This window comes from Peromyscus californicus, unplaced genomic scaffold (genome assembly GCF_007827085.1).
Source record: "Peromyscus californicus insignis strain IS unplaced genomic scaffold, ASM782708v3 Scaffold_12__1_contigs__length_115047231, whole genome shotgun sequence".
NCBI classification, from domain to species: domain Eukaryota; kingdom Metazoa; phylum Chordata; class Mammalia; order Rodentia; family Cricetidae; genus Peromyscus; species Peromyscus californicus.
The window spans coordinates 45927282-45939625 of record NW_026294413.1 but is presented as its reverse complement, the minus strand read 5'-3'; the positions used below and the strand labels follow the sequence as shown (position 1 = coordinate 45939625).

General features: G+C 43.9%; 1 protein-coding gene across 7 annotated transcripts in view; it reads left to right on the top strand.

Annotated features, from left to right (window-relative positions):
* Positions 1-12344, top strand: part of Epsti1 (epithelial stromal interaction 1) — a 132385-nt gene that overhangs the window by 86448 nt on the left and 33593 nt on the right. For all 7 annotated transcript variants that reach the window (XR_008216979.1, XM_052732682.1, XM_052732681.1 and 4 more), the window contains one exon: positions 3148-3241. Coding sequence is in view for 6 of the 7 variants with exons in the window: in XM_052732682.1 (XP_052588642.1) it covers positions 3148-3241 (94 nt within the window). In the remaining variant the exon portion in view is untranslated. The remainder of the gene's footprint in view (positions 1-3147; positions 3242-12344) is intronic.

The window sequence follows — 12344 nt, the reverse complement described above, 5'->3', positions numbered from 1 at the left end:
ATACCACTTACTGCTATGTCGAATCCCCTGTTTTCTTTACTCACATACATTACCTGTCTGGACCCACAGGCAACTGAGTCTGTGTGTTAGCTAAAGGAAGGAAAGATCAGGTAGAACTGCCCCCTCCCAACAGCGCTAGAACCACTGGGGGTGGGGTGGGGACCATTCATCGTTTATAGTTTTCAGTGAGGATGACTTCATAATTACAGTAATAATTTAAACATAATATAAAGCTGGTAGTTTAACCCTTTTATGCCATATACTCTGATGTTCCCTAGGGCCACATAAATACCCATCAGTAAGAATGTTAAGTGCATTCTACAAAATAGGACGCTCTCCTATTTCACATTTATTGATTTCAAAAAGTCAGGCCATGCGATGTCATTGGCCTCTGCCTATTCTGGGCAAGGTGGTTCATCCTGGGCTAGTGGACAGGCTGCTTGCTGTCATGGCGAAGTCTCGTGCTTCTTGGGCTGTGTACTTCGTTTGCACTTCCTTGCTCAGCCTGGGCTTCTAACTTCGCTTAAACGCCACGTTCTACCCAAGAATCTATTCACCATGATGTGGGTATCTCTGTTTCGTTTCTAATTCCTTGACTTGTCTCCCCTCCCCACCAACTGCGTGCCCCTGCTTCCTATTAGACCCTTGTGCTTCCTGAGATGCCCATGTCCTAGGTACTCGATGACCTGAATCTTAGTTTCGGTATCAGCAGAGGAAAGAGTGGAAAGGAGGAGGAAAATGGGAGCAGACGACAGGAGTCTGGAGCAATATAAATCAGGCTTCTTTGAGGTGTTTGGTTATAAAGGTGGAGTAGGAAGTAAAAATTCTGGAGGTTACATAGGGGAAGGGAAAAAAAAAAAAACCGAGTTAGTCTACGGTAAGGCAGAGTGCAGCAGCACCTGAAGTAAGGACTAGGAAGTAATCCCAGTGTTCTGTGCTTGGCATAGGTGAGAAGAGAAACTGAATGGGGATTTGGACTGGGGAAAAAACAGAGGCCCTATTACAGGCCCAGTACATGTCTAGTCAGCAGTATTGTGTACCTTTGGGTATGTGCTATACACACTTGTATGTATGCAATTGTGCATGTTAACATGTGTACGTAGATGCATGTATGCATGCAGGTGGAGGTCAGAGGTCAACTTTGTGTGTTTTATTCTGTTACTTCTTTTCCTTAATTGATCAATTGATTAATGACACAGGGTCTCACTATGTAGCCCTAGGAGGCCTGGAACTTGCTGCGTAGACCAGGGTGACCTCCAACTCAAAGAGGCCCTCCTGTCTTTGCCTCAGGAGTGCTGAGATTAAGGGCGTGGGCCATCACACACAGCTATCACTGTGGTGATATATTGTGGACCCTAATAAAATTTACTTGAAGATCAGAGAACAGGACAAGCCACTAGATTAAACATAGAGGTCAGGCAGTGGTGGCACACACCTTTAATCCTAGCACTTGGGAGGAAGAGATCCGTCTGAATCTCTGTGAGTTCAACACCACCCTGGACTATATGAGATTGACTCAGAGCCAGGCAGTGGTGGCATACACCTTTAATCCGGAAGCACACACGCCTTTAATTCCCGGAAGTGATGGCTGAGCGGAGAAAGGTATATAAGGCGTGAGGAGACAGGAACTAAAGGCTTTTCGGCAGAAGCGTCCCATTCAGCTAGAGGCTCTTTTGGCTGGGACCCTTTTGGCTGAGGACTCGGAGGAATTCAGTCAGAGGAATGGTGGAGATGTGGCCGTGGCTTGTTCATTTGTCTCTCTGGTCTTTCAGCATTTACTCCAATATTTGGCTCCTGTTAATTTATTTTTATTTTTTATTTTTATTAAAAAAACATTTTAAATTTCGAACAATATATCACCTTATATGTTTTAAGCTGGAACCTCTTATTGACTCTGGAACTCACTGATTTGGCTAGATTGGCTGGTCAGCAAGCCCCAGGGAGTCTCCTGTTTCTGAGTTGCCAGCACCACAGGTGGGTGTCACCAATGTTATTCATTAAGTGGCGCTGTTTACCTTGCGAGAAAAGTCACGAGGCACAACAAAACCCACTATAAGAGTTTATTAAGGAGAGGGAACAGAAGTGGGTGCTTAGGCCTATGGAGAGATGGTGCAGGAAGATGGGGAGGGAATATGTGGAACCCGCTTTTATAGATTCCCCCTGCACTTGCGCATATGGGCTTGCGTAGCTACACCACGCATGCGCATAGATTATGTGAATGCGCTGCGCTCAAGTTACGTGGTCATGCAGCACACAGGTTACAGAGGCCGTAAGGCCCTGGGATGCCTAAGCATCCTGCCAGCACATGAGCGGTCATGGGGGAGTGGCCAGGAATTCTGACAACCATGCCCACCTTTTTATGTGGTTCCTGGGAGTCTGATCTCAACACCCGGTGTTTGCACAGCAAGCTCTTTTGTTGATCGAGTCATCTCCTCAGTCCAAGTGGCACTTTGAACCTCTAAAGAAGGAAATTCATCTCTTTCCTTGAATCAAATGCAGAGATGTGTGTGTGTGTGTGTGTGTGTGTGTGTGTGTGTGTGTGTGTGTGTGTGTGTGTGTTGTGGGGATGTCTTTCTGTGTCTGGATAGAAGGTCTATTTCTGTTTCAGAATCTTGAAGCACTCACAGTCCCTAAATGGGAGAGAACTGCTGGCCTATGGGCTCTGTGTGTCCTGTGAGTAGTCAGAGCTCTGTGGGAGTTGAGATGACTAGAGAAAGACCCCTGGAGGGTTAAGGGCTTAATGTAAAGCTGAAGTGGAGTGAGATGTTGTCTGGGATTAGTGTCCCACAGGTCTGTACTGACGGCTGCTGTCAAACTCGAGATATACACAGAGGAAATTAAGCACCATCCTGTGAAGTCACGGGGAGGATTTATCTCCGTCGATAATGCCAAGTGTAAAATCTGAAATAACAGGTTCACATTTCACAAACCTAATTTTATATTTTTAAAACATATGCTCTTCAGGATGCGGTCTTGCAAAAGCACTTAGCTTTGATTTCCTACGGCACCATGATCCCCCACCTTTTGTTCTCCCTAGGTTATTTTTAGGCACCACCCCATGAAAAGCCAGGCTGGGGTCCAAAGGCACAGTAAACAGGGCTACTTCTAGTCTTTTGGAGCACTAACACCTCTTTGTTTTCCCGGTAGCAAAACTGCTGAGTTCTTGAGCAGACTGGACACAGACCGGAGAAAGAGAACTGCCTGTCAAACTGCTCCTCATGCTTCCCAGTCCTCAGTATGGGTGAGTGGAAACTCCTGCGGGGTACTGTCTGGCACCTTTTGAAGAAATGTTTAGAGACCAAAGATTAAGGGCACAAAGTGACGGGTACAGCACAGAATGATCTGAAACCCCAACTCACCCCCACCAACTGCCCCTTGAGGTATAAAATAATACTTGTATTTGTTACCATAACATGGGTATCTGAAAAGTTCTTTGTCTTACCCAGCTGTCCACATATACCCCCTCCAATCTCTTACCTTGTACAGAATAATGGGGTTTATAGATGAAATTCTAAACAGCCTTAGTAAATAAGAAACAGAGCCAAATACAGAGTTAAAATCAAAGAGATCAGAGCAAGAGCCACAACTACCTTATCTGACCACCTCGCCGCCTTCGCTTCCCTCAAGAGAGAGAGAGACCTTCTTCTTGTGTGACTTGTCCTTTTATTGCCTTTCTGTTCTGCCTTCTCATTGGCTCCAAACCCAACCACATGACTTCCTAGTCACTGCCTGTGTATACAGACCTCCAGGTCTCTATGGTTGGTACTGGGATTAAAGGTTTGGGTCACCACACTTGGCTGTGTCCTTGACACACAGAGACTCTGCCTGCCATGTGATCGGATTAAGGGCACATGCCACCACCACCGGACTTCTGCTTAATGGCTCGCTTTTACCTCTGATCTCCAGGCAACTTTATTTATTAACATACAAATAAAATCACATTTCAGCACAAATAAAATATCCCCATAGGGTTTCATTTTAATATTTTTATGTATGGATACAATAAACTTTTATCATATTAACTCCTTCCCCCATTAACCCCATGGCCCCTCCGTCTAGTCTTCCTGGTCCTTTTCCTTTTCCCAAATATTCCTTCCATTTTCATGCTTATATTTTTTAATCTTGATTCTCCATGTGAGAATATACATTTGACATTTGTTTAACTAAGGCTCACTTATTTCACTTGACATTGTATTTTCCCATTCAACCCAGTGTCCTAAAAATGACACAATTTTGTTCTTTATGGTGAAAGATAATCTATTATAGTATTTCTACCACATTTTCTTTATCTTTCATCCACAGACAGGTACTTAGGTTGACTCTAGGATTTGGCAATGGTAAATGAGGCTAGGTAAACTTGGGCAATCGGGTATATTGTATGCTGACACTGATTCCTTCACCTCACCAAAACATTGATTTCTATATAAGGTCTAGTTCATTCTCTACATCAAATGACCACAATAAAGAGAGATAAACCAATACTTAGGAAGCTGAGTACTGAGCGCAGAGTGTAGCACCATCAGAAAGCCCCACTGCTTTCTGAGAAAGAAGCGTGTCAGTCAGGCTGTGTGAGGTTCTTCCTGGTGGAGGACACCTGAGCTGAAGCTGACAAAAACGAGTTAGTAAAATGAAGAAAGTTATTCCAGGTGTCCGAATTCACTGGCACAAGGTGTCCAGGCGAGGAAAGAGCACAGCGGGTGCTGGGGAGTGTTCCTTACATAGATTCGAGGGAGAAATAAGCCAGAAGGCTCCGGAAGTAAGCAGGGCCCTGAGGAGCTTTCCTCAAATGGGGTATCAGTGGCAAACTGGGTGGGGCAGGTTATTGTCTAGTTTGTGTAGCATCTCTGGCCCCCAAATGCTAGTTACATCCTTTCCACCAGTGGTTCTCAACTTCCTAATGCTGTGACCCTTTAATCCAGTTCCTCATGTTGTGGTGACCCCCAACCATAACATTATTACATTATTTTCATTGCTACTTCATAATGATAACTTTGCTACTGTTATAGGTCATACTATACATATTGGATATTTTCAAGGGTCTTTAGTGCCCCCTTTGAAAAGATCATTTAACAGCCCCCCCCCCCAAGAGTTTGCAGCCCACAGGTGAGAACCATTACCTAGACAATGAGACACCTAGAAATGGCCCCAACAGGAAGCTGGTGAAGTTCCTGGTAGAAGAGCCACTGAGGACATTCGTGTGTCAAGTTAGAGAACTGTGGGGGCTGATGGGCCTAAAATGCTGTGAACAAGGAGGATTCAAGGTCTCTTGTATTTTCCTGGGACCACACAGACAATGGTGTGAAGGATAGATCCAAGAGAATTGAGAGCAAAAAACCTCTAAGACTCTGGCTGTGGTCTAGGTGCCATATGATGAAGAATTCAACGAGTGAGAGCAGATGTGGTGGGGGGACTTTGAAAATGGGAAGGGAAAAGTGGCCAGCCTTGGTTGTTGCTTGCTCACTGGGGGAAAATATGATGCCACACTTAGAAAAAAGATTACTCTTGCTTCCTGTCCTGTAAGGATCCTGTTTTATATTTTTTCCCCTGTTTCTGATGTTGTATAATCTACACTTGTCACTCTTCAGTGTGAGCTCTATCATTGTGTCACCCCAAATCCGTCATCTCACTCCCCTCACTGCAGGACCCTGAGGGGGAGAATGGAAAAACCGCAGGTCACAGGCGTAAATTATGTGTGGAGGGCAAGTCCTAAGCATGTCTGGATAGCCTTGTGGCTGTGAGGGAACAAGGACAGGGGAAATTGGAGCACTTAGGGTTTACTTGTCAGTGTGTCTTGCTTTCTAGTTGGGAGCTTTGGAGTCCTGTGATGTGAAACATCAGCAGGACTGTGTCTGCTTGCTCTATCGATTTCAACTCATTTCTTTGACTGTGCAAGACCATCCTGAATTTTAACAGTGTCGTCTATAACGCATCAGCCATGTCTCCCAGAGCTGCATATTCTCCAGATTGATTAGTGCACACGTAGCACCATCCTCGAGCTATCAATAGGAAATATGGAGCAGGATCAGCCCCAGGATGGTTTCTCATGAGCTGCATGCAAGAGATACTCGATTTTTGACATCACACTATTAATAAGTTGTCAGCGTTCGATATACTTAACTGAGTTTTCACCTGTAATGTGCTGTTCTCCTTCTGTCTAATCCATGTGCATAGAATTCTGAGAAAGCTTTGTGCAGCTGTTTCTAATGCTTTAAGAAAGTCAAATATGTACATTGCACTTCTGTGAAAAACGTTTATTCTGTTAAGAGAATACCTAGTCAATGTCCAGAATGTGAGCGATATACCACTCCCATCTGCATGTATATGGAGAACTGAAAGGATTTAAATTATTTTTGTCTGTTTCCTAATTTTATTACACTCTTCAAAGCGACTTTTCTGAAAAATTTTCCTCTTACATTTAAAACTACTATCTCATGTGTGTGTTCAATGTCTCTTGATCATATCTACCCCGTTGTCCCTACTGGCTCCACCAACACAACTCTCTCCCAATTTTATGTCCTCTTTTTCTTTTTTTTTAATTTATAATTTTACTAAAATTTTTTCACATAATGTATTTTGATATTCTTCCCCCTCCCCCAATGCCTCCCAGGTTCTCTCCACCTACCTCCCCACCCAATTTCCTGTTCTTTCTCTCTCCAAAAAAGAAAAAGAAAACAAATAACAACACAAAACCCCACAAATCAAAACAAACAAATGAAAAACCCATTAAGACAAAAGCAAAACATAACAAAAACAATACAACTAAATAAGAAAAAAAGCAAACAAAAACCATGGAGTCTTTTCTGCATTGAACTGCTGCTCCTGGGATTGGGTCTGGAGTGTGGTTGATAGACCAAACGACACTCCTTTCCCAGAAGATAGTATTTGCAAATAGTTTCTTGGTTAGGGGTGGGACTTTGTGCCCATTTCCCCTTCTCTGTTCTGGGAGAAATCTTTACAGGTCTTGTGTATTCTTGTCACAGTCCCTGTGAATTCATGTGTACATCAGTGTCTGTTTGGCACTGTTTCCTGAGAGTCATTCACCATCTCTGGCTCTTAAAATTTTCCTCTTCCATATAGATCCACATAGAGGGGAGGGCCTTGATGAAGACGTCAAAGGACTGAGTGCTGCAGTCTCCCACTCTCTGCACATTGCCCAGTTGAGTTTAATAAGTGCCGCCCATACATTTGGGAGTAGGTCATCTACCAGAGGTCCCACTCCTCGGGAAACATGACTCGTGACTCTCTTCCCTACCAGGCATCAATTGCCAATAGCTCCTCCACTAAGGATGGGGTCTTATAACCCTCCATAAGATAATTTATATATTGACCAGAGGTACCCTGCATAGGTGGAAAAAGCTGCTTCCAAAATGCCTGGGTTAATAAAGGAAATTCTCAGTGCCAGGCATGAGTTAGCTTCCCATAGGTCCTTACACACATTTCTAATTTGAACATACAGCCACCATTGGGAGATAGGGATTTTATAAATACTGTGTAATTATATGGATGAAAAAGGCTGTAGGAAAATTCCTTTGTGTGTTAGAATAAAGCTCTTTGAGGTTTAGGACTCCAGACAGAAGACATCTGAAGAATTTGCTTAGACTTAGATGGTGTCACTCTCTCCAGTAAGTATGTGTGTGTTGGGGTTAAGGTGGGGCAGAAATCCTTTCTTTCTGAGCTATTAGCAATGGATATCCTCAGCTACAGTCCTTGCTTGTTTGCCCTCTTCTGCAATGAATAAGGTGTGTATATTCCTTGAGAGTTTCATTTCCATACAATATGCTTTGTCATACTTACTATTCAGCTTTTCTCAGATCCATCCCTACCCTTTCCTACCCACCCAACATTGTGTCTTTTTTGTTAACTTATCAAGGCCTGTTTGTACAGCCCAAATATTCTTGGATGTATGGCCTTCTACTAGAGCATGGTCAACTTACAAGGGGCTATAATCTTAGAGAAAACTGCCTCTCCCTCTCCCAGAGACTATTAATTGCCAATACCTCCTTAGCTATGTGTGGACCTTCCTGCCAACTCCCTTTTCCATTAAGGTGTTTGGTTTGGCTTGAGTTTGCACACATCTTGTGAGTCCATCTGTACAGCTTCTTTGCTTTATCCAGAAGACAACTTCCTTATGGTTATCCACTGCCAACTCTTACACTCTTTCTATTCTCTGGTCCACAATGATCCCTGAGCCTTGGGAGGAGGGGTGTGGTATAGATGTTTCATTTAGGGCTGAGCTTTCTATTGTCTCTTATTTTCTGTACCTTGGCTAGTTGGGGGTCTCTGTGCTAATCACTACCTATTGCAGATAGAAGCTTCTTCAGTGGGGTTTGAGAGATGCATTGATTGATGGGTATAATACATCATTAGCAATCAGTTTACTACTGTGTCAGTTTAGCAGCATAATGGTAGTGGTTTCTCCTCTATACCCATGAACTGTTTAGCCATAGGTTCTTGGCCCAATAGTGGTGCCTAGTATGGATTTCATTTTGTAGAGAGGGACCTAAATCCAATCAAAGACTGGCTTGCTCCTGTAATGTTTGTGCCACTAAAATCACAGCCCAATCTTTTATTCCTTAAAGTCCCTTAGTGGCTTCCAGTATCTCCAATGATAAAGCCAAAATGCCTTAGCTTAGGTGCAATGCTCTCTCTCCTCTCCACACCCCTGCCCACCTCTCTCCCTACCACACCCCTGCTCTGTGCTTCTTCTATCTCTTTAGATGTTCCCTCACCAGCCCCTAAGGTCTCGGAGGACTGATCTTGATGTTTGCTACTTCATGTGTGATCCTTGGACGCACAGTATTGGTCATCTGGGAACATGCAGAGATGCAGATAGATCTCAAGCCCCACTCCAGACCTTCTGAGTCGGAACTTGCTGTTGACTACTGCCCCTGGCTGATTCATGTGCATGTTCTTGTTGGAGAGAAGCTGCCCTGGGGTTATTTACTCACTCTGCTCTCCACACTCCACATGAGTTGTTTGTTTGCAATTTTTATCCATGGATCACATGTTCACTCCTTTAAAACGTTACATGATCCTATGTCTGCACTCTCTCTATTCTGTTTTGTCCTGTTTGCACCCAAACACCCCAAAGTCCTTGTATTTTCTGCTGTTGATGCAACAAACTGCTGTTGGTTGGTTCTTTTCTTTGCTCTTTGGGGCCCCACCACCCAGCTCCCAAATAAATACACAGAGGCTTATTCTTACTTATGAATGCCTGGCCTTAGCTTGGCCTATTTCTAGCCAGCTTTTCTTAACTTAAATTATCCCATCTACCTTTTGCCTCTGGGCTTTCACCTTTCTGTATTCTATGTCTTCCTTTCTTTCTTACTCAGTGGCTGGCTGTGTTGCTGGCTGGCTGGCCCCTGGCGTCCTCCTCTCCTTCTCCTTTTCTCACTTGTCCCTTGTCTCTCTCCTTTTATTTATTCTCTCTGCCTAGAAGCCCTGCCTATCTCTCTCTTCTGCCTAGTTATCGGCCATTCAGCTCTTTAGTAGACCAATCAGGTGTTTTTGATAGACAAAGTAACAGAGCTAAACAAATAACATAAAAGAATGCAAGGCATCTTTGCATCATTAAATAAATATTCCACAGCGTAAGTAAATGTAACACATCTTCAACTAATATTCAACAACAAAGAATCACTGTAGACTAACAGTGGGTAGCTGTGAAGGGCAGCCAAGGTTGAGAAGGACCTACACTGAGGGTGTCTTGATGTAAGTGAACTCAATTATTTTTTTAACATTTCTGGGGGCCAGAAGTCCAAGATGAGTCTGAAGACACTAAAACTGACAGGATTGGTTCCTTCTGTGGAGACTGTGGGCATCGGTGCCTTGCCTTCTGCAGCCTCCGTCACTCCAGGCTGCCTGTCCCATGCCTCACCAGCTGGGTCCCTTCTTCTCCCTCTGCCCTGCTCTGACCTCTTGCCTTTTTGTCATGCAAACCCTTGGAATTCCATTGGGTCTACCTAGCTGATTGAGACTAGCCTCCCATCTTGCTGTTCCTCTTGTCTTAGGTGGTGATATGAACATATTCTAGGGAATGGAGTGGAAATATCTCTGGGAGACCATTTTGTACCCTTTTGGTTTTTGGCAATATCCATTAACATGCATATATTACTATCTCTTGATGACTTTCAAACCTTGCCAACTCATTTCTTCTTTTCATTCTTTCAGTATTACCAGTGTTTTGGGCTTCCCATTTCTATGACCTATCCGAGTGCCTTTTCCTTGCCCAGCCAGTTAGTTAGTATAATCTGGTTGCACTGTCTGTCTTTTGCAACTTGTAAACATTTGAGAAGATTCTATTTTTGCATTTTCTTCATCAAATGTTCAAAGGAAACGGTCTTTAGCCTTTCCAGATGTCCCACTCAATACTTCTTGGCTAAAGGTTCCACACATTTTCCATTTTATGACTGTCAGCTAGCTCCTCGGTTCTGTCTTCCCCATTCAGATGCCACCTCGCTGCTGCTCTGAATGCAGCTTGTTTTTCTAGTCCACAGTGTAGGGGTTGTTCTGGAACTTTCCTTTAGCACAGCGGGTCAGAGATTCCTCTGTCCAGTGAACTGATCTGGGAAACTTCAAAACTTGTCCATACCGTGCATGAGCTGGCTTTTTGGAGCCCACTACCTATGGTGGGACACCTCCTACAGTCTTGAGGCAGTGGGAGGGGCTTGGACCTGCTTCTACTAAAGTACCAGGCTCTGCTGACTCCCCATGGGAGGCCTTACCTTCTTAGAGGAAGGAATGGGGGGTGGGTTGAGGGGGAAGGCTGGAGGGGCATGAAGAGAGAAGAGGGGGATCTATGATTGGTATATAAAAATGAATAAAAAATTTCTTAATAATAATAAAAAACCTTGTCCATGCCTAGGTCACATCCCCAGAGATCCAGCTACAGTGTGCCCCGGACTGGAGGGTTTTCAAAGCACCCAAGGCAGCTGTGAAGTGCAGCCAAGGTCGAGAAGGACTCTCTGAGTGTCTTGGGAATTGCCTTTATTGTCTTTTTATCTGGAGTTCTCCGACTTTGGGATCTCCTTGGCTTCTGCTTGTATGCTTTGTTCCTTTGTTTCAGTGTAACATCTTGTCTAATAGTTTCCCTGGAGAAGACACAGGGCAGGCAAATGCATTCAGGTCCTTCTGTGTGGGACACTATTTTTATCTCCCCCCCCAACACACACACTTTGCTTGAAGTTCCAAACTGGTAAGAAGTTGGCTTCTGAGTTTTGATGGTCCTGCTCTTCTACTTTTCAGTATTGACTCCTGAGCAATCCAAGGGCATCTGGATTTTAGTTCTTATAGGAGCTTTGTAAACCTGCTTTCCCGGGGAATAGTTTAATATCCTCCTTTCTCCTCCTGATAGTCCGTAGTGATGTGACTGAGTAGGAGGGTTTTTATTACTCATTTTCAACTTGGAAACTCATTTCTAGTCCTAGATAAGTTTCTAGTATTACTTTCTTTTTATTCATTTCGCTTCATTTTCCCCTTATGGAATTCCTATTTCTCTAATCCCAGGCCACCTGGATTTATTTTCTAACTTTATCTTTTAAACATTTTTTTTCTCCTTGAATTTATCTTCCAGTCCCTTTAGCTCCTGCCTGCTGACACACTTTCGTGACTTTATCCTCCAGGTGTTTTATGGATTTGATTGTTTTTGTGGAGGAGGGAAATCTTGGTCGTTTTCTAGGAATCTGTCTCCAGTTCTTTGGAAAGAATGTACCACCCTTTTCATTTGGGGGGCCACAGTGCAGGAGACAGGTGAAAACCCCACAGAGGACATCAGTCTGCGGGATCCTATGTAGCCTTTCCCTGCTTACCATTGTTGCCTTCTAGGCTTGCTGTGTCTGCTTTCATTTTTTCCAGAGAATACACTTTGGATTTCCTGTGAGGGTTGAGAGAATTAGCACTTGAGTTTTCAGGACAAGGGCAGGCAGAGGGGGCAAACAACTATTTGGACTTCCTAAAAATTTCTTTCATCTTCCTGTGACCCATCACCTCCCCAATAGCTGGTGCATCCATGTATTACACCCTCATGCAGCTCTGAGGAAGAAAAAGGGAGAGGGCTGTCTGTCTGTTTGTGATTTGAATGTGAAATGTCTCCCATAGACTCACGTATTTGAACACTTGATCCCAGCTGCTGATGGTGTCTGGGAAGGTCACAGAATCTTTAGAACAATGGTTCTCAACTTGTAGGTCACGACCCCCCTTCACAGGGGTCAGATATCAGATATCCTGAGTATCAGATATTCACATTCCAATTCACAGCAGTAGCGAAATTAGTTGTGAAGTAGCAGTGAGATAATTTGGTGATGGAGAGTCACTACAGCATGAGGAACTGTATTAAAGGGTCACAA